Raw genomic sequence first — 20,101 nt, forward strand, 5'->3', positions numbered from 1 at the left:
AGTTGCATTCAGTGAGATGAGAGGAGGGTTTGAAGAAAGTTAATTCAAATAGCAGACTTCACCATTTAGAAAGACAAAAGAAAAAAACTGAGAGAAGAAAACATCCTTTGGGGTATGTTGTGTAGCGTTGTCACATTTGACCCAACAAAAAAAAATGAAGAAGAAAGAAGAAGAGTACGGAATAAAACCCTTTTAAAAAAAAAATCTTAGTTCTGTACACATACATTTTATCTATAGCAAAGGTCAAATCCTCTCACAGCCAGCCCCAAAAATCTTTTTAAGTCTCTGAAGCTCTGCTACGCTTAAGTGAAAGCTTTAAAATGATCGGTGGAAGTTTAGGATGTTCAGCTTTCACTGGCTTTGAATCATGTCTTTGGTCCAGAGCCTTGCTCTCAGTTGTGGTGGCTCCGTTAAGAATAAAGCTAGGCTTTGTATCCTCTATCTGATTCAAAGGGTTGTTACTTGCTGTTGCTTTGCTTTCTTCTTCTCCTCCTCTTTGCTCCATAATAGCTGCAATCCCATTGTCTGGCAAAAGCTGTGCTCTGTTACTCACTTTAGCTGACCGTTTTCTCTTCGAAGATCTTTCACGTTTTCTTGGTTTAACCGTGCTTTTTACTGTCTCGGTTGTAAGAAAACCAGATTCGAGAGCTTCCAGAGCCCTGGTGGTCAGTGGTCGCTTTCTTGTGCTATGTCTCCTAGGAGCATCTGTATTATTAGCCTGTTGGTCGTGTTCTGATGAACAAATTTCTTGAGTACTTGCTAGATCTTTGGAAGGAGAGCTATTGATGTTTGCGCCTGTAATGGGAGGGAGCTCAACTTCTTCTTGCTCTTGCTCCGGATCTTTGGAAACACGTCTTTCCTCTGAGCCTGACACTGAACAAGACCCCTTTGAGTCATGTTCTGATGAAACGAGTTCATGGCTTCTTCTTACCTCCTCTGGAGAACAGTCATTGTCCACACCAGGGATCGAACTTAACCCAATCGGTTTGCTCTCTGCCACTATCTCTTGGGTCTCAACAGCCTCATAAGAAGACGGTCCAGTCCCAGTCTTTTCTGATTGATCAGACTTTAACTTCATATGATCAACCGATTCATATCTCTCTTTGTCCTCCTCATCCATCTCTTCACGAGTGTTGTTTTGGTGTTGGACCGCACTTAAACTTAACTGGTCTGATTCAGGTTCCTCTTTAGAGAGGCTCTTCTCCCTCTTTATGCAAGCACTGAGCCGTCTGCGTTTCAACGACGGAGCAGCAGACTTTACTGAATGATGATTAGTTTCTCCTCTATGCTTGATCATCCTCTTTGGTGGATCCTTAACCCTCTCCAAACTCTCTTCCTGCTTTATGCTAGAATCATCACTTGGTAAACGTTTCCATCTCCTTAAACCGGACCATTTTTTACTGTGGTCTAGACTCGAATCAACAATAACGAACCGCATCGGAGCGTCCAGAGGCATCACTTGGGGCGTTTCCACTTTCTGACTTGACAGGGAAGAACCTTTGTCTCCTAAACCAGTCTTTGCCTCAGAGACTATATACTTTTCTTTCAGATTCCGCAGATCACACAGTTTCCCTCCAGCAGCCAAACTAGTGTCGACGACAGTGAATCTCATCTGCAGGTTCCCACGGCTAGAAGAAGAGCATGGAGACTTGAGGTAACGGTGTCTTTGACTACCAGACGGGGAGGAAGACTCTTCTTCATCTGATTGGTCAGAAGAGTTCTCCGCAACAACGTTCACTCCTCCTGTTTCAAACTCAAGAAGCTCAGGCTCTGAAGCAACCTTAGCTAGAATGTCACTGACGGAATCAAAGTAATGATCGCCTTTCACAAGCTCCCCTCTCGAGAACCGTTTCACTCCAGGGACGATGAAAACAATGTTATCCTTAGATGTATTATAGCTTCTGTCCTTTGGCTTCTCCGAGTGCCATCCTCTGGCTAGCAGACGCGGCCACACGGCTTCCCAGAAGATGTCGCTGCAACGAGCTTTGCTTAGACGTGAACTGCCTTTCAACTGGTTTATTATGTCGGCAGAGGTGAGTGAAGCGTAAGCCGGACCTAAGCCAGAAGAAGAAGACTTTGGAGAAACAGTGAACCATGGTTTGGTCTTAACTGGTGGTGGCGCTGATGTACGAACTGTGAGATCCTCTTTGCCTTTGCCAATGGCCACAGCGTCTACCAGAAGCCTGAGACCCACAAGATCCTTCAACGCGTCTATGTATTTCTCCAGAGTGGTCTTCCCTTCAGCAAATGACTTTGAGACCTGCCAATATGATAAGATCAAAATGATACAGTGATTTAAGAAGAACTCATTACTAGGATGTGTGAGAGAGACGACTAACATTCACAAGCTTCTGTATCTGAGATTCATCAGAGACGGAAGGAATCAAACGGGATAGCATCAGCTGTTGCCTCCAACCTGAATAGAGTTTTCTTCCGTATACACATTTCCTGCTACGCTTCTTGCGTGAATCAGACCAGGTGTGGTATCCAGCTGAGTTGTAGAACTTGCCAAAGTAAAACAAGAGTATATCTCCTGTTCCTTTGGTCTCCATGAACTTCTTCACCTGAGTGAAGTTCTTCCCGAATGTATAAAGACCGAGAACAAAGCTGGCAACCTCATGATCTTCCCAAGAACTGGATGGTATCTCCGGAACAGCCTCGAGATTTTTCAATCTCTGCTTCTTGGATTTCGGATTCTTCTTGTCACTCTTAGCAGAGTAACGACTTCTTTTTGCTCTAAAAGATTTCAAAGATTGGTTCATGTCAACATCATCATCATCATCATCTCCTTTTGGATGTTTGTCTATCCACGTTAGTTGAACAGGTTGTCCGATGAGAAAAGAGTATGAGGAATCATCATCCAAAGGTAGAGGAGGAGTTGAAAGAAACAGTGCACGTTGGGATGCAGACAAGATAGGAGGAATGTCAGCCTGAAACTCGTCTCCAACACGAGGCTCAACTTTTGGATCTCCACAGGCAAATTCAACATCAGAAGAAGAATCTTCGATGAGAGCTGTTTCTTCCATAACATTGTTTTCCTCCTCCATCAGAAGAACCCAATCAAAATATTGTCTCTCTGCATAATATCCACCAAAAAGAAAAGTACATTTTTAAATAATTGAATCTTTAATCATTAACATCTAGGCAAGGTTTGGTTTAATGATCACATTGTTATAAAAAACATCCAAGACATACAAAGCGTAAACATCTTAGTTCAAACAGCAAAGAGAAATCAATGGAGGGCGACATGCAGACACATAGGAGATCTGAAACTCATTGTCCACAAGTTTTGTGCCAAGAAGCCAAAACACTAACACCAAAGATCCAAAAGCCTAGAAATTGAAATTGAAATTGACAATCAAAGAATGTAAAAGTAAAAACAAACCTCAAGGATACATACATTGGTCCAAGAACAACACAATAGAGTAAAGTAGAAAGCTTTTTAACATATCAGATTCACAGTATCAAACTTGTAAGATTCAACAACTTCAGATCGTGAGAGAGCAATAGAGAGATAAGGAATACTGCAAAGCACAGACACGGAGATTCTAATAAATATAAACCCAGAAAAGACTTAGAGAAACACGAGGAGAGCTGAAAAGATGATATAAAGCTAAGTGTTTTCAAAGCTGAATTAAATTAAAACACAGACCTAAGATTCAGAAAATCTCGCTAATCAGACCATAAAACCAGACCTGATCAAAGCAAATTAATCGATCCAAAACATCAACAAGTTATAGCTCTATAAGCCATATGTAATTCACAACGATCTGAACAATACCACAATGGTACTGTAAGAAAAAAGCAGCACAAAGGTCGAAACCTTTAAAACGTAGAAACACGACAAGTGGGGTGGGGACTAACTTGGATGTTATAACAAAAGGAGGAGGAGGATTCCGCATCTACCTAATCTCCGATTGTTTGGTTTCTAGGCACGAACCAGTTAGCGTTAGGACACAAGCAAACCCAGAAAGAAAGAGAGACGACAAACTAAAAGACAAAAGGGGAACGCGGAACGTGAATTGACAAACACGGCATAAGGGATAGATAGATTTGATAACCTGACTTTTCTTAAGTTTCAGAGATGTCTGAAAACTTTTGAGCAATGTTGGAGTTTGTGGCACTGTGAGATTCTCTCAAGTGGTTGATGAAAGCAAAGAAGATCGAACAAGTACCGTGTGTGTTCGGTGAGAGAGAGAGAAACGCAGTACTGAGGTCCGCTCTTTCAACACCCAAGTCTTCGAGAGGTGAGATGTGCTTTTTTGTGTGCGTTTTGTTTTGGGGATGTGGCTTTTGTTTGTGTTAATACCTTTTCTTATTCGGTGTGCGACGACTCCCTGAACTCTCTATTTGCCGTCAAAATGTAATATATTCGTATACAATGGTTTACCAATTTTTCCAGAGAACTGGTGATAACGATAATTTTAAAAAATTTATAAATATATTGATTTACGATAACGTATGTCTAAGAAGAATACAGTATGGTTAAAGTAATTTTACTAGAAAAATTCTAAGAGAAAAGAGGGTTGGAAAAATATGATTACAGTTAAAATGTTTTTGATGTTATCAATCTTAAGGTTTGGACTATTAACATATGAAAACTACGTCCATGGATTTGAGATTATATATACTATATGATCGGTGAGTAAGGGCTTTTCTTGATATTGCCTATATATGAGCTTCTGATTTTGTTATTGAGATAAATGCATGACAGAGCTTCTTTTTAATCTTATGTTAAAATGATTTGATACGACAACATGTAACGCTCTGACCATATCCCTTCGTAGAGGACTCGGTCTTTAGTCGGGGATTTACAATCAATCCATACATGTATTAGACCATGTTTAACAAGGTCTCTTAACAATAATGTAGTAATTAAATATTACCTAAGATATCCTATTGGGTCTTTTCCCATTGAACATACTTTTTCCTATTTTTTATATATTCTTGTTTAGTGTTGTTTCTAGTGTTTTTATGTAGCTGTACTTTTTATTCCTCTTTCTTAATTTTTTCGGGTTTTTTTTTTGTTATTTGGTGTTCTCATATTAAGCTCACATTTTGTTATTGCAATAAGCATTTGTTTGAAATTATTTTTAGAATTTTGAATGTTTTTTTTTAAGATTTTATTTTTCTATTGTCTTGGTTATATTCTTCTACCTTTTGTTGTGGACAGTTTTCTTTTTATCATCATTTATTTTATTTTTTGGGTCTAATGGGCTTGGAAAAATATTATTATTAGATATGGCCCAAATAAATTAAAAGAAAAAACAAGTGAGTTGCTTGTAAGATATGTCAAGAGATCCTATTAATTAGGGTTTTCCTCCGATCTCTCGCTGCATCTTGGGTCTGAGCTTTGATTCACGCTTGGCTTCGCGCGGGTCTTGATTTAGCAGTCAAATCAGGTTTTCTCTTTTCAGATTTGTTTCATCCGAGGCGTTTGTTTGAAATCTATAAATCCAACCCACACAGAAGTTACAACCATGGATGCTAACGAATTGGAATTGGCGAGGCAGAAGCTTGATCTTGTTTCGCTCGGAGAATCCTCCTCAACGTATCGGTTATACTCCAAGGGTTTGGTGAGTGAAGAGGTTGTTAAGGATGATACGATGCTGGTCGGTGGTTCAGGCCTGTCCCTCTGTGACTCGAACGATAACTCGAAACTGGAGACGAGCAAAGCTCTGAGAAACAAACGAGTCCTGGCGCACCCTGAAGCTGCGGAGTTGGCTGCCATAATTCAAGGGCTGAGTTGGGCGTTGGAATTTGGTGTCAAAAATATCCAATTCTTCTGTGATGATTCCATCATCTTGGATTACGTAAGTCACACGTCTCTTCTTCTTTTCTTCTTTTATCCAGTAGTATCCTTTGTGTTATTCACAAGGTCACAAGTTACGTATGTCATGGTCCATTACAATTTTTGATTTTTTTTCTAACCGGGTCCAATAGTTTTAAAGTTTTTTTTTGTATGAAGAAATGTTTTATTAGCTCAGGTCTATATAATACTTGAGACGGATCTGACGTATGTGTGTCTGACAGGTAACACGTAAAGCTGCACCGAACGAGTCCATTGTAGCAACACTTTTGGAGAAAGTGGCTCTTCTCGAGAAAAAATTCACGACTTGCCAGGCACTCGCTGTGGAGCGCAGAGGAGACATCAATTCTTCTGTCATTAAGCTCGCAAGAGATGCCATTGCTTCCCAAACCAGATGGCGTGAAGGTGACACTGAGTATGAGACTTGTCCAGCCTGCTACGCCCACGTTTCACCTTCTCACAAACTTGAGGTGAGGAGCGGTTGCTTCCACCGCATCTGCTTTACCTGCATAGGGGACTGTTTCTCCTCCCAACTAGCACGAGGGGACACCCTACTCTGCCCTTACTCGGGCTGCGACAAAGAGCTTGTGCTAGAGGATTGTAGAGGTATTGCTGATGATGATGCTCTTAAGCTTATCATCCACCGCAAGAAGGAGAAGGTCATCCCCGTTTCGGACAGAGTCTACTGTCCTAAGCCTTCTTGTAACTTTTTGATGTCCGACCGCGACCTCCCACTCGGCTTCTCCATTGATCCTCGCCAAAAGTTAGTAGCACGCACCTGCGTGGAGTGCGGCTTGTGTTTCTGCAAAAATTGCCATGTTCCATGGCACTACAAGAAGACGTGCGATGAGTTCAAGAAGTCCCACTCTTACCTCACATCTGACGCCGCGCTTTTCGACTCTTTAGTGAAGACAGAGGGATGGATGAAGTGTCCCCAGTGTGCCACTGTCGTTCAGAAAGATGGCGGGTGCCAACGCATTAAATGCAGGTATTTATTGGACATTTTGTTTTTGAGACTGCTTTTATATTATTTGTGTCTTTGACTCTTATTAACCTGTGTTTTTTTTTTCTCACAGACATTGCAACCAGAAGTTCTGTTACCTATGTGGGGCTGCCTTAAGGAAGAAAATGTCATGTACCTGCACCCCACATCAGGGGACAAGACTAGGCTTTTAAGGGCCTGATATGCCAATCTTCTCTTCGAATAAAAAGACTTCTGACCTAAATTCTCCAACAAGTTTTTTATGCACACTTGCTTTCTATCATACAAATTTCATGTACAAGAATCTATATATTGCAAATGAAATCTATTAAGAAAACGACCATTGTCAAATTTAGTTGGTACAAATTTGTTATATTTATTTTATATAGTACTTCTATTTAAATATTAATAAATTATAATCATAAATTTTATTTTAAAAAATATCAGATAATTTATTTGATCAACTGTTTTTTGGTTTGGTAGAGTAGGGGATAGATAATTGATTATCCAGTTCATCATCTCTTAATGATACTAACAAAAGCTTTTATTCGAGTAATCATGATTCTCTTATCACATGATTTGACCTATTTTGTGGCATTATGATACTCTGATGGTATCTTTTATCAACATGAGACAATGCTTGTTATCTAGATAACCGGCTAAATTGTGAGAATATCCATTTTAGATATATAAAACAACAAAAACCACAACATATTCTAATCAAAGTAAATGCCTTTATTACATGAGAAGTTCATGATCAAAGTCCAATTATCAACACATGCGAATCAAACAAAGATAGAATGAATCATTGTTGATCGTTTAATAGTTAACTGATACCAATGTTGTAAACAATATATGCATAAAAAGACAAAGGTAGAATGAATGAGAACTTGTAGAAGAATGAGAAACTCGAGAGAGTCAGAAAATGTCCATATATGTTTATGAGTAGGCCAAGGCAGAATTGGTGAGAATTTGATCAACTTGTCTTTTGGTTAGATTTGGTAAAAGGGTGGGGTGGGGGGGGGGGGGGGGTTAGAACAGACAGAGAACTGTTTATCCAGTTTTTCATCTCTTAAAGAAACCAACAAAAGCTTTTGTTTGAGTAAACATGATTCTCTTATCATATGATTTGAATTTATAATTTATTTATGTTTATGAGTGGACCAAGGCTTATAGAGTTAACTATTTACCAATAAAAAATCAACTATTTTGATACAGTAGTGCATTAGTTTAGTAACAAAATTAATGCACTATTATAAAATAATGTCATATAAAAAAGATAAATAATAAGATTATAGAGTTACACAATAAATAAAACTAAAATGTAAATTGTATGTTTTAAATGTTTACAGTAATATCAAAATTTTATATTTATAAAATAAACAAAAACCTCACACGTATGTACATGTGAAACTCTAGTTGATGTGTTTTATATGGAATAAACAGACTATGCACAACCAATTAAAAACAAAATAAATCTAGAATGTTCATTTCTTTCTGAAAAGCATTAAACTTTTTCTTTAATCTGTGTTTTCTTATTTTCTCAGACATTGTAACCACAAGTTTGTTACGCATGTGGGGCTGCGTGTAGAAGGAAGAAAATGTCATGCAATTGCAGCCCAGATGACGGGATTTCTAGTAAGATGTCGTCTTCTGGTGAATCCCACAAGACTAGGCTTTTAAGGGCCTGATATGCCAATCTTCTCTTCGAATAAAAAGACTTTAGACCATTCCAAATAGTTTCCTAGTGTGTGTCTAAAATTATGTATTCCCCAACAAGTTTTTGATGCACACTTGCTTTCTATCTTCAAATTTCATGTATAAGAATCTATTGCAAATGAAATCTAATAAGAAAACAACCATTGTCAAATTTAGTATTGGTACAAATTTGTTATATTTATTTCATATAGTACTTCTATTTAAATATCAATAAATTATAATTATAAAATTCATTAAAAATATCATATAATTTTATTCTTGTTTCTTAAATTTTACTTTAAAATAATTTATAATAGCATTAATAGTATTAATTACAAAACTAAATAATGCATTATTTTATAAAAAACATTGAAATTTTTTTTAATTAGATTTTGTTAGATTTTCCTCAACTGTTTTTTGATTTGGTAGAGTAGAAGGACAGAGATCTGCTTATCCAGTTCATCATCTCTTAATGATACCAACAAAAGCTTTTATTTGAGTAATCATGATTCTCTTATCACATGTTTTGACCTATTTTGTGGCATTATGATACTCTGGTGGTATCTTTTATCAACATGAGGCAATGCTTGTTATCTAGATAACCGGCTAAATTGTGAGAATAACCACTTTAGATATATAAAACAACAAAAACCACAACATATTCTAATCAAAGTAAATGCCTTTATTAAATGAGAAGTTCATGATCAAAGTCCAGTTATCAACACAGGCGAATCAGACAAAGATAGAATGAATCATTGTTGAGTTTTATAGTTAACTGATACCAATGTTGTAAACAATATATGCATAAAAAGACAAATGTAGAATGAATCAGAACTTGTAGAAAAATGAAAAACTCGAGAGAGCGTGAAAATGTCCATATATGTATTTATTAGACCATGTTCAAGGTTGTCTCCTAACAAGGTCTCTTAAGAAAACATTGATTAAAATAAACAAAAAAATAATTAATAAGTTAACAAACGTCTCTTAATTAGAAGAGGCAAGATACGTCTCTTACAAGACACATGACATCATTTGAGAAAACAAAAATCTTCTTCCTCGATTTTTCCTGCCATTAGATGCTCGAATTCGAATTCGTGATAGACAAATACATCAACAACTGAAATATGATTTTGTTGAACATATATGACAAAAAATTGGACGCAATCAAGATAACAACTAAATGTTACTTCCGTTTATTATTTCGAAATCAATGTCTCAAATGTTTTTACGTCAAACATGTTTTAAATTTCTTTTAATGTAATATATTTTAAGTTTTATTCAAAAAAATAAATTAAAATTATAATTAAATAAAATTATTAAGTTTTTTGGGACCCCTAATGGGGTTTTACCATTGGAGCAAAAAAAATACTTTAACAATATCTCTTAACAAAAATTTAGTAATTAAATATTACTTAAGATATCCTATTAGGTCTCTTCCATTGAACATAGATATTACTTTCTCCTGTTTTTTTATATTCTTGTTTAATGTTGTTTCTAGTGTTTTATGTAGCCGTACTTTTTATTCCTCTTCTTCATTTTTTCAGTTTTTTTTTTGTTATTTGGTGTTCTCGTATTAAACTCACATTTTGTTATTGCAATAAGCATTTGTTTGAAATCATTTTTAGAATTTTGAATGTTTCTTTTTTTAGATTTTATTTTCTATTGTCTTGGTTTTATTCTTCTACCTTTTGTTCTGGACAGTTTTTTTTATCATCATTTATTTTATTTTTTGGGTCTAATGGGCTTGGAAAAATATTATTATTAGATATGGCCCAAATAAATTAAAAGTAAAAAAAGTTAGTTGCTTGTGAGATATGTCAAGAGATCCTATTAAGAACAAAAAAAAAATGTCAAGAGATCCTATTAGGGTTTTCCTCCGATCTCTCGCTGCATCTTGGGTCTGAGCTTTGATTCACGCTTGGCTTCGCGCGGGTCTTGATTTAGCAGTCAAATCAGGTTTTCTCTTTTCAGATTTGTTTCATCCGAGGCGTTTGTTTGAAATCTATAAATCCAACCCCCACAGAAGTTACAACCATGGATGATAATGAATTGGAATTGGCGAGGCAGAAGCTTGATCTTGTTTCGCTCGGAGAATCCTCCTCAACGTATCGGTTATACTCCAAGGGTTTGGTGAGTGAAGAGGTTGTTAAGGATGATACGATGCTGGTCGGTGGTTCAGGCCTGTCCCTCTGTGACTCGAACGATAACTCGAAATTTGAGACCAAGAAAGCTTTGAGAAACAACCGAGTCTTGGCCCACCCTGAAGCTGCGGAACTGGCTGCCATAATTCAAGGGCTGAGTTGGGCGTTGGAACTTGGTGTCAAAAGTATCCAATTTTTCTGTGACGATCCCATCATCTTGGATTACGTAAGTCTCAAGTCTCTTGTTCTTTTCTTCTTTTATCCAGTATCCTTTATGTTATTCACAAGTTCACAAGTTACGTAACACAAATTCACAAGTTACGTATGTCAGGCCCTGCTCTATTCATGTGCTGTCCATTACAATCTTTGGTTTTTTCTAGCCGAGATTAGGGTCCAATATTTTTATAGTTTTTTTTGTATGAAGAAATTTTTTTTTAGCTCAGATCTATATAATACATGAGACGGATCTGACGTATGCGTGTCTGACAGGTAACACGTAAATCTGCACCGAACGAGTCCATTGTAGAAACACTTTTGGAGAAAGTGGCTCATCTTGAGAAAAAGTTCACGTCTTGCCAGGCACTCGCTGTGGAGCGCAGAGACATCAACTCTTCTGTCATTAAGCTCGCAAGAGATGCCATTGCTTCCCAAACCAGATGGCGTGACGACACCAACACTGAGTATGAGACTTGTCCAGCCTGCTACGCACACGTTTCACCTCCTAGTCACAAACTTGAGGTGAGCAGCGGTTGCTTCCACCGCATCTGCTTTACGTGCATAAGGGACTGTGTCTCATCCCAACTAGAACGAGGGGACACCGTGCTCTGTCCTTACCCCGGTTGCGAGAAAGAACTTGTGCTAGAGGATTGTAGAGGTATTGTTGATGACGATGCTCTTAATCTTATCATCCACCGCAAGAAGGAGAAGGCCATCCCCGTTTTAGACAGAGTCTACTGTCCCAAGCCTTCTTGTAACTTTTTGATGTCCGACCGCGACCTCCCACTCGGCATCTCCATTGATCCTCGGCAAAAGTCAGTAGCACGCACGTGCGTCGAGTGCGGCTTGTGTTTCTGCAAAAAATGCCATGTTCCGTGGCACTACAAGAAGACATGCGATGAGTTCAAGAAGTCCCCGTCTTACCTGACATCTGACGCCGCGCTTTTGGAGTCTTTAGTGAAGACAGAGGGATGGATGAAGTGTCCCCAGTGTGCCACCGTCGTTCAAAAAAATGGCGGGTGCCAACGCATTAGCTGCAGGTATTGGACATTTGTTATTGAGACTGGTTTTAATATTATTAGTCTTTTGACTCTAATTATCTGTGTTTTTTTATTATTTTCTCACAGACATTGCAACCACAAGTTCTGTTACGCATGTGGGGCTGCGTGTACAAGGAAGAAAATGTCATGCAACTGCAGTCCACAAGACTAGGCTTCTAACGTGCTGAAGGATATGCCAATCTTGTCTTCAAATAAAAAGACTATATAGACCATTCCAAATAGTTTCCTATTAACGATATGCTAGTGTGTGTCTGAGAGCTTATGTATTCCCGAACAAGTTTGTGATGCACTGATGCATATTCGACAGTTGCTTTCTCTCTTCAAATTCCATGTACAAGAATCTAATGCAAATGAAATCTAATACGAAAGCGACCATTGTTGAGTTTTATAGTTAAAACTGCAGGAAGTGTGATGTAAGAAGTATGAAGGTTTTGGGTAACATCTTTTTCATTTGTTTGTAACGATGAGAGTTTGTTCTGATCAGTTATTCCAGCGGATTTATAGCATTGATCCCCAATAAATGAGAGTTATCACATTTATGACTTTAATTTAACTATCTTTACATTCATTTCTGTTATTGATTTAGTTTTGGTACAACATAATTCGAGGCAGGCTGTAATATTGTTTTAAGTTTTAACTAAGGTGCTGGCTTGGAATATACCAATGGAAGAGTACTCGATTACACATATTAGTGAAATGAGAATCAAACAATATTAAAAGGTGAATAAGAAGCTCAGGGAGAGTGTCTACGTAGGACAAAAAAATCATCCAATCAGAGGTAGTTTTGTTTCCACGTCATATATGGCTTGAAATAAAGTAGATTTTCGTATGGATTTTATGAAAATTATCAGTTAGGCCCATCCCAGCCCATATGTAAAACAGATAAACCTGTATTGTTTTTTTTTTGTCAACGAACAGTTCTTCTCTCTTGACTTTTCCACTTCATCTTCTCCGATTTAAGATTTTTTTTTCATAACCTTCTCAATAAATGATGATCTTAAAATCATTCTTGAATGTTTCTTTCCACCTCCATGTGATCCTTCTCCTATATAAAGCTATATGTCTTAACCTAAATTAACCCAAAATCAAAACCTAAAGTTACATCCATAGCCATGAAATCCACGGCAAAATCTCAGCTCTCCACTCGCACTTTATTCTAAGCCCAACCGCACGATCTCTACTTCTACTCAGCCACCGTCAAATCGAAAATGCAATTCCTCTGGTAAAAGCTCATCGCCGGCGAATCTCCTTCAGAGCTGAATCATCATCATCCAGGTTCTTACCATGTGACGTCTCTCAGCTTTGTCTACCCGTCGAGAATATCAGTCTTCAGGTGACTCGATCTCTTACCCTCTCTCATTACTGCCACCATGTTTGCTTCTATTGAAATGACTTCTTTCCCTAGACTAATAGTGTTACCAACATCAGTTTCTTTTTGACTAATATATCGAAGTCTTTATATTCGTATTAACAGCTCCGGTGAAGCAACCAATGAGCTACAAATGCTTCTTAAAACAGTGAGGTACACTCTTGGGAACTTGCAAACGTGTCTAGAGATTAAGGTCCATTGTTATGTGATCAATGACACTGATTTCTTTTTTCTTTTATGGTCCATGAACATTATTTAGCAACCAAATGAAGTGAAATTCAAAAGGCTGCGTAAGGTATGTGGTAACAATAGGTCTCTAATAAATATACTAACTTATTTGAGTTAATATTTCAACTGTCTGATATGTTCGACGACATGAATTCCATTTCAGGGGAACCCTCCAATTAAGCGCAAGATACTCAACTTTACAGGTTTTTTCCTTCTCCGTCATCTCATCACTGAGTATATATGATATATGTATGTAAACCGATTCGGACGGGGTTGTTTTACAGCTGCGATTGAGATCCTTCCGTGGTTGGCTTTGTGGAAGAGATTGTATCGAAAGGCAGAGGAGCATAGGAACGTAATGACCCAGGCCTCTTGTGGATTGCCAAGTCTATGATTGAATCACACACCATAGGTTCCAGGATATATAAAACTTCATAAAAGTAAGATTTGGGACTGATAATATATGAAGCGTGGTTCTGTAACACTGGTGGAAGCATATAATATTACCTCTAATTGGAGTGTGGATCTATATGAAAAAGGAGAGAGATGAAAGTCTGAAACTAAATTGGTGTCCATGAAATAACAACAGAACAGTTGGTGTTCTCAGGTATACTCAATCAACTAAATTTTTAGCTTCCTTAACTAACATTTAAATATTTGGTCAGAGTCTCACTACTACTAAATAATATAAAGTCTGTAACTTAATGCAGGTTCCGTGTCCAGTTCTGTGTCTGATGGGACAGTGCGGTTGGGTTGTCCATTTGATGGAGAGATGACTAAACTAATCAACGAACGTTCAGCAGATGTGCTCAACTTTTTTTTTTGTAACTTAGATGTGCCCAACTTACGGTAAACCATCGAGAATCTTATACAATTGCTGGTTTAAGTTTTATTTTTAAAACACCAATACGAAAAAAAAAATCTGACCTGAATCTTCTAAGACGGCCCAGGTGTGGAGGACCCCAATCAAAGACACAATGGTTAGAGGACTGGTTTGGAGGAAGAATCATGCACGAGTAGTGGAAGCCATGAACTGCTTCATCATGGTGGAGTCAAGCCTGACAGTGATCTGCTTCATCATGGTGGAAACCATGATCTGCTACATCATGGTGGAGTGAAGCCTGACAGTGTAGAACTTCAGGATGTGCACACCATCAAGAAGACCCGAAATGGTTAGCTTCGCATAAGAGGGAGTGTCCAAGCCCAACGATTTAACCAGAATAGTATTAAAAACTCTAGAGAAGGATAAAAGCCATGCTACTACACTATGACGAAACGATTTTATCTTTTCGGTTCTTTGATAAAATAATAATTCTTTTGATACTTTAAACTAATTACTGTAAATTTTAATAATTGTTGTTTTTAATTGTCTCTGTTTTTATGCATCACACAACATTTAGTGAACATTTCAGTAAGTTAAGTCTTTGTTTTTATTTGTACTAGCATTCTTCGTAAATAATACTACAGTCTATCTTAATACCAAAATATTTTGCAAACCAATATATATATATATATATATATATATATATATATATTAGTTTTATAATGGAAATAAATAATTCAAGAAAATAAAAGAATAAGGCAAGAGAAAAACAACCTTATATAAAATGTATACATTAAACTAGGGTTTTAGAAAATATTCAAATCTGAAAAATCAAATCGAATCCGACGTTAAAGAATACCGAACTCGAACACAAAAAAAAATAATTCAAATAGTTAAAAAATATTCGAAAAAATTGGAACTAAACCCGACATGAATCAAAACATTGGATACCCGAAAAAATCACAAGCTATAGTTATATATATGAATATATAATATACAAAAATATCTAAAATATAATCTAAGTTGTCTTAAATAACTGAAAATATCATAAAATAAATATTCAAAATAGTAAAAAAAACTCACAACCCCAAAATAGCTAATAGTTCTCCACTCAAATATTCCGTCGAACTAATTTTCATATTAATTTTGGATATTTAGTCATAAATTATTAAAACAAGTATGTATATTACTTTTATTTTTTGATTTTGAAAATTTTAAGATATATTTGAATTTTCAAATAAAATTAACATAATTTAAACGGGTAGTCAAACCCACAAATGTCTGAACCGAACCAAACAAAAACTAACAAAATATCAAAATAAAATAAAATTTCTAAACGCAAAAACTTGACACCTGAATAAACTCGAATTAAACTCGATTGAAATATGAATGTCCACCCCAGCATTAAATTAAAACATATCAAAAAGGAAAATTCACGTTGTTTAACTGCTCTTAGAAATTAATTAACAATGTACATTTCTTTTATACATGACATAAAGATGTCGCTAACATCAATATAATTCTAAAAATAACTAAAATCATAATTATAAAATAAAAAACAATTGTTTACGATATTAAAAATGCAAAAAATATAAAATTGTAAAAAATATTTTTTTATAAAAAATCTAAAATGGTTTTTAAACAATATAATATTTTATAAAAAATAAATAATCTCATGCAAATATACCACAAAAGAACATATTTCCACTAAAAATATAACTGAAATAAATACTCAAAATAAAATAGTATAAAGTCATAAAATATAGTTGATAACAAATAAAAATAAAAACACGCAAGAATTGTAAAAAAAATGTCAAATGTTAACAAAATAAATATATACGATCTAATCAGAAAAAAATATATTTACTATATCCAATTTAAAATAAATATCAAATGTTTTGTAAAATTAAAATAAATTCTAATAAAAAATAATTTCAATGTAAATTCACCCGCCCTACGGGCGGGCTAACCACTAGTCATATATAAAAGAAAATTACAAATGCTCTACAAAGACAGCATTAACGAATTTTATATTAACTTTAAGCATACCATTAGCTAGCAAAAATTAGGAGACCGTTAACAACTTTTCCAATTAAAACCGTTAATTGATAGATTAAGGAAAAACGATAAATGCTTTTCAGAAAGAGATGAGCATTCTAGATTTATTTTGTTTTTAATTGGTTGTGCTTGGTCCGTTTATACCATATAAAACACATCAACTAGAGTTGATCCACACGGATATTATCTTTTTTATCTGGCATTATTTTACAATTATGCAATAATTTTGTTGCTAAACTAATGCACTACTGTATAAAACAAATAGTTGATTCTTTTTGGTAAATATTTTTTATATATTTTTCAACCTATTTATTATAATTAAAACATTAAAATTTATTAAAATTTATAGTTAAATTGATTTTTTATTAATATTTTAAATGAATTATTAAATTTTAGGTTTTCTAATAACATATTTGTGAATAACACATCAATTAAAAGTTAGTTATATAAATTATACTTTGTTATAATCATTTTAATAATTGTTTATTTTTGAGTCTCAAAAAAGATAATATATAATTTTAGATATGAAAGTTTAACAAATTCTGACAATTCTGTTTTTTATAACAAAGTACAAATTTAACACTTATTTAGCTGTGAATGATATTTATTTATTTAAATGAAAGCATTTAAAAATAAAAATAGGTTAATTTACCAATGTAATACAATTTTTTATATTTATTTCATATAGTACTTTTATTTTAATATCAATAAACTATAATTATAAAATTTATAAAAGATAGCATATAATTTTATTCTTGTTTCTTAAATTTTAATTAAAATTTATTTATAATAGTATTAATTACAAAATTAAATAATGTATTATTTTATAAAAAACATTGAAAATTTTTAGTTAGATTTTGTTAGATTTTCCTCGACTAATTTTGTTTGAACTAAAACTAATTAAATTTAAAGTTAAAATTGATTCACTAAAATTTAAAAAGCAATATATATATATTTGTTTGATTAAAGTAAATAATCAAAAGTATCATAATAATAAATCAATGAAATGGTTCTACTATGACTTTTGCCTAGTAATTTTTTTTGTTTCTCTTTTAATAGAGAAGATGTATCTTAAAATTAAAATCCAATGCCATCAGAATTAGTTTATGCACAACAAGATACTGCGGTTATAGTACTTTAAGTCAATCTAGTCGAAGTATGTAGAACGTTTTCATACTCGCATATATATTTTTTTGAATTATATATAGGTATCTTGGCTTCTATTAAAATGAGTCTAGATTAGTACGAGAGAGTATTTATTTTTATAGATGATCTTCTGTCGTTGACGATAGTTAAATGTTAATTTTCTGGTGGCCGAAATTCGAACCCATGTGACTTCCTGCATTGAGGCCGAAACTTCCTTAAAAACATGTTTTAAACATATTCCATCTAAGTGACACATTTTAAGTTTTTTTTTTTCGTAAACTCATTATAAGTTCTAACATAAATATACGATCACCACAATAATTGTTAAGCCTCAAAGGTTCTTATATTAAATGTATAGTTAATTAGATAATATATATATGTGTGTATATGTATTCCTATTCTGTAGTAAGTCAATCTAAAATACAAAGCTATATGGTGTACGTACGTTTTACATTTTCACGGAACGTCTCCGGTGGCTTAAATTTCTCGAAACCAGACGCGTGTTGAATCCATATATATCTTTATGCACATTCTCATAATATATAAACCAATTACGTGGCAAAGATTATCAACCTTGGTTAGCTTTTAACCACGACAGTTTTTCTATAATATTTGACCTTGGCTATTGTTTATATTGTATATATTATATACTAGTTGAAGTCGATCGTGTGCAGTAGTATGCTAGTAAGTGTATATAATTTACATTTTAATGAAACAAAGGTCAAATGCATGCGAGTGGGATTTGATCCGTACCGGATATTATGCGGATTACGTGCTCGGAATTTCATATTTTCTAATGTTAAGGTTTTGACATTCCATAAGCTTACCATTGCTTCATCAAGAATAATTTCTTTTACCAAAAGTAGCTATGCTCTAATCAAAAGTTAGGTCAACTTCATTTTCGTTATGTGTATAATTACCAGTTGTCATTTAGAGCACTGCATACGTTGTTTAATCAAAGTTACTCATTAATATATATGCATATTTAAAATAAACGATTATTTAAATATTTTCATGATACTATTATGAAATATATGTGGATGTCATCTAAAATGTTTATGCATTGTCTCGTCTTACTATCGCGATTGGATACATGATAAAAGGAGTTGGACCACGTGATGTATAATATATTTCTATGTTTATAAGCTAGTTGGTTAGATTATTATATATACTCGTAGCATTTCCATAAAGCTGAGTCTAAGGTAAAGGTTTTAAAAGCTAAAGCTAATTTGTATATATTGCTAAAAAAATTATGCCACAATTCAATAGTATATATAACTTTTGTATAAAGACGTGACATTTTTAATGGGATCACATATTTTATGTATGAAAGTAAAATCTTCTTAAAAAGTTTTATTGTCGCTACAAGAGAAAGTTTTAACTAGAATGATTTTCCAGTTCACTAAAATGGAAACTATGTAGATAACATTTGGTTTGTAAAATATTATTTGAAAGCCTGTATATTAAATCTTATAATTAAATTATAAAGTCTGGTCTCTCCAGATGTCTTATTAATGGAATGCTGAGCTCAATCGAAAACAAAAGCACATCAAATTAAAATACAATACTAGTTGAGCACGCCAACACAACTTATACGCTAATATAATGATCGATCCAGATACTTCATGATGGTGGCGCAAACTATAAATCATGTTTTTTTACTGATATAAATCATAAGTTAATAGCTCAGTATTCTCATTTAACGCACTACAATGTTAAACGATATTCATATCATATGAACTATTTGTTTATTACAGGAACATATGCTTGTCATGTGCATATTAGCTTAAATCTCATCTCAATATGTAAATTCGTTCATTAGATATATAAATAGTTATCTGTTTTTTCTGCTAATGTGCGGGATCAAATTTCATCCCAGCATATAGCTGAAAGTCGATGTAAAATTAATATTTTGGTTGCGTAACCTATAAAGATTCTACTATAAAGGCCTAGCTAGCATTACTCATCAAAATACTTTTCATATTGCAACAATAATGTTATTATATATTTCTTAATACAGTGAGCTGACGAAACAAAACTGAATTACTAAAGACTGATGAAATAGACCACTAAGAAAAAAGAAATGGAAGGGGCTTTTAAGGGCATCATTAAGGTAAAACCCCTTTTGAGTTGCTTAAATTTTTTATTATCTAATTTAAAATTTTTTAAAAAAAAAATTAATCGCGAACTGCCACGTTTCAATAGGATCCCCAAACAGTACAAGCAACAAACTAAAATTGCTGCTTATTTTGAAACTGCTGAAACGGGTTTTTATATTTTTTGTAGGGCCAAAAAGTTAAGCACCTCTCTAAACAGTCCCATTGGAAGTGCTCTTATAATTTACAAATCACTGTACTACTCCTAAAGATCAGATATGATAATAATCGTCATCAATCTCAAGCTTACACATATGCACATACATAGGGTAGTCTCAGCATGAGAAGCTCTTTTTTACAGTATTTGGAACAGTAGTGAAGTGTATTTTTGATGATGATATCATGATCATAATAACGATGATTGGACGTGATCATAATACACTATAGGAAAGTAGGAAGCATACATTTTTAAGC

The 20,101-nt window shown here is 34.5% G+C and overlaps 3 protein-coding genes and 1 long non-coding RNA gene across 11 annotated transcripts; 3 read left to right on the plus strand and 1 right to left on the minus strand.

Annotated features, from left to right (window-relative positions):
- Positions 1–26: 26 nt before the first annotated feature.
- On the minus strand, positions 27–4,291 carry LOC108863543 (uncharacterized). 6 transcript variants are annotated; one of them, XM_018638027.2, is made up of 3 exons: positions 4,062–4,291; positions 2,340–3,076; positions 27–2,260 (listed from the first exon to the last, which is right to left on the minus strand). In XM_018638027.2, exons 2-3 carry the CDS (start codon positions 3,045–3,047, stop codon positions 278–280), a joined length of 2,691 nt encoding a protein of 896 aa, XP_018493529.1. In that variant the 5' UTR covers positions 3,048–3,076; positions 4,062–4,291; the 3' UTR covers positions 27–277. The 6 variants fall into 6 exon arrangements, with proteins under 6 accessions (XP_018493529.1, XP_018493536.1, XP_018493544.1 ...); XM_018638034.2 differs by lacking the exon at positions 4,062–4,291 and adding an exon at positions 3,907–4,025; XM_018638042.2 differs by lacking the exon at positions 4,062–4,291 and adding an exon at positions 3,865–3,986.
- Positions 4,292–5,294: 1,003 nt separating this feature from the next.
- Positions 5,295–7,128, plus strand: LOC108863534 (E3 ubiquitin-protein ligase RSL1-like). The gene is made up of 3 exons (XM_018637993.2): positions 5,295–5,813; positions 6,034–6,797; positions 6,886–7,128. Exons 1-3 carry the CDS (start codon positions 5,481–5,483, stop codon positions 6,983–6,985), a joined length of 1,197 nt encoding a protein of 398 aa, XP_018493495.2. The 5' UTR covers positions 5,295–5,480; the 3' UTR covers positions 6,986–7,128.
- A 3,181-nt stretch (positions 7,129–10,309) lies between these two features.
- On the plus strand, positions 10,310–12,277 carry LOC108863524 (E3 ubiquitin-protein ligase RSL1-like). Of its 2 annotated transcripts, XM_057007854.1 has the most exons (4): positions 10,310–10,445; positions 10,513–10,856; positions 11,120–11,886; positions 11,974–12,277. In XM_057007854.1, exons 2-4 carry the CDS (start codon positions 10,524–10,526, stop codon positions 12,056–12,058), a joined length of 1,185 nt encoding a protein of 394 aa, XP_056863834.1. In that variant the 5' UTR covers positions 10,310–10,445; positions 10,513–10,523; the 3' UTR covers positions 12,059–12,277. The 2 variants fall into 2 exon arrangements, with proteins under 2 accessions (XP_056863834.1, XP_018493484.1); XM_018637982.2 differs by having other exon boundaries at positions 10,320–10,856.
- Positions 12,278–12,824: 547 nt separating this feature from the next.
- Positions 12,825–14,875, plus strand: LOC108863513 (uncharacterized). 2 transcript variants are annotated; one of them, XR_001951116.2, is made up of 7 exons: positions 12,825–13,240; positions 13,382–13,429; positions 13,536–13,571; positions 13,668–13,707; positions 13,789–14,111; positions 14,215–14,353; positions 14,446–14,875. It is a non-coding gene; the product is annotated as an uncharacterized LOC108863513 (long non-coding RNA). The 2 variants fall into 2 exon arrangements; XR_001951115.2 differs by having other exon boundaries at positions 14,455–14,875.
- Positions 14,876–20,101: the final 5,226 nt, after the last annotated feature.

This window comes from Raphanus sativus, chromosome 1 (genome assembly GCF_000801105.2).
Source record: "Raphanus sativus cultivar WK10039 chromosome 1, ASM80110v3, whole genome shotgun sequence".
Taxonomy (NCBI): Eukaryota; Viridiplantae; Streptophyta; class Magnoliopsida; order Brassicales; family Brassicaceae; genus Raphanus; species Raphanus sativus.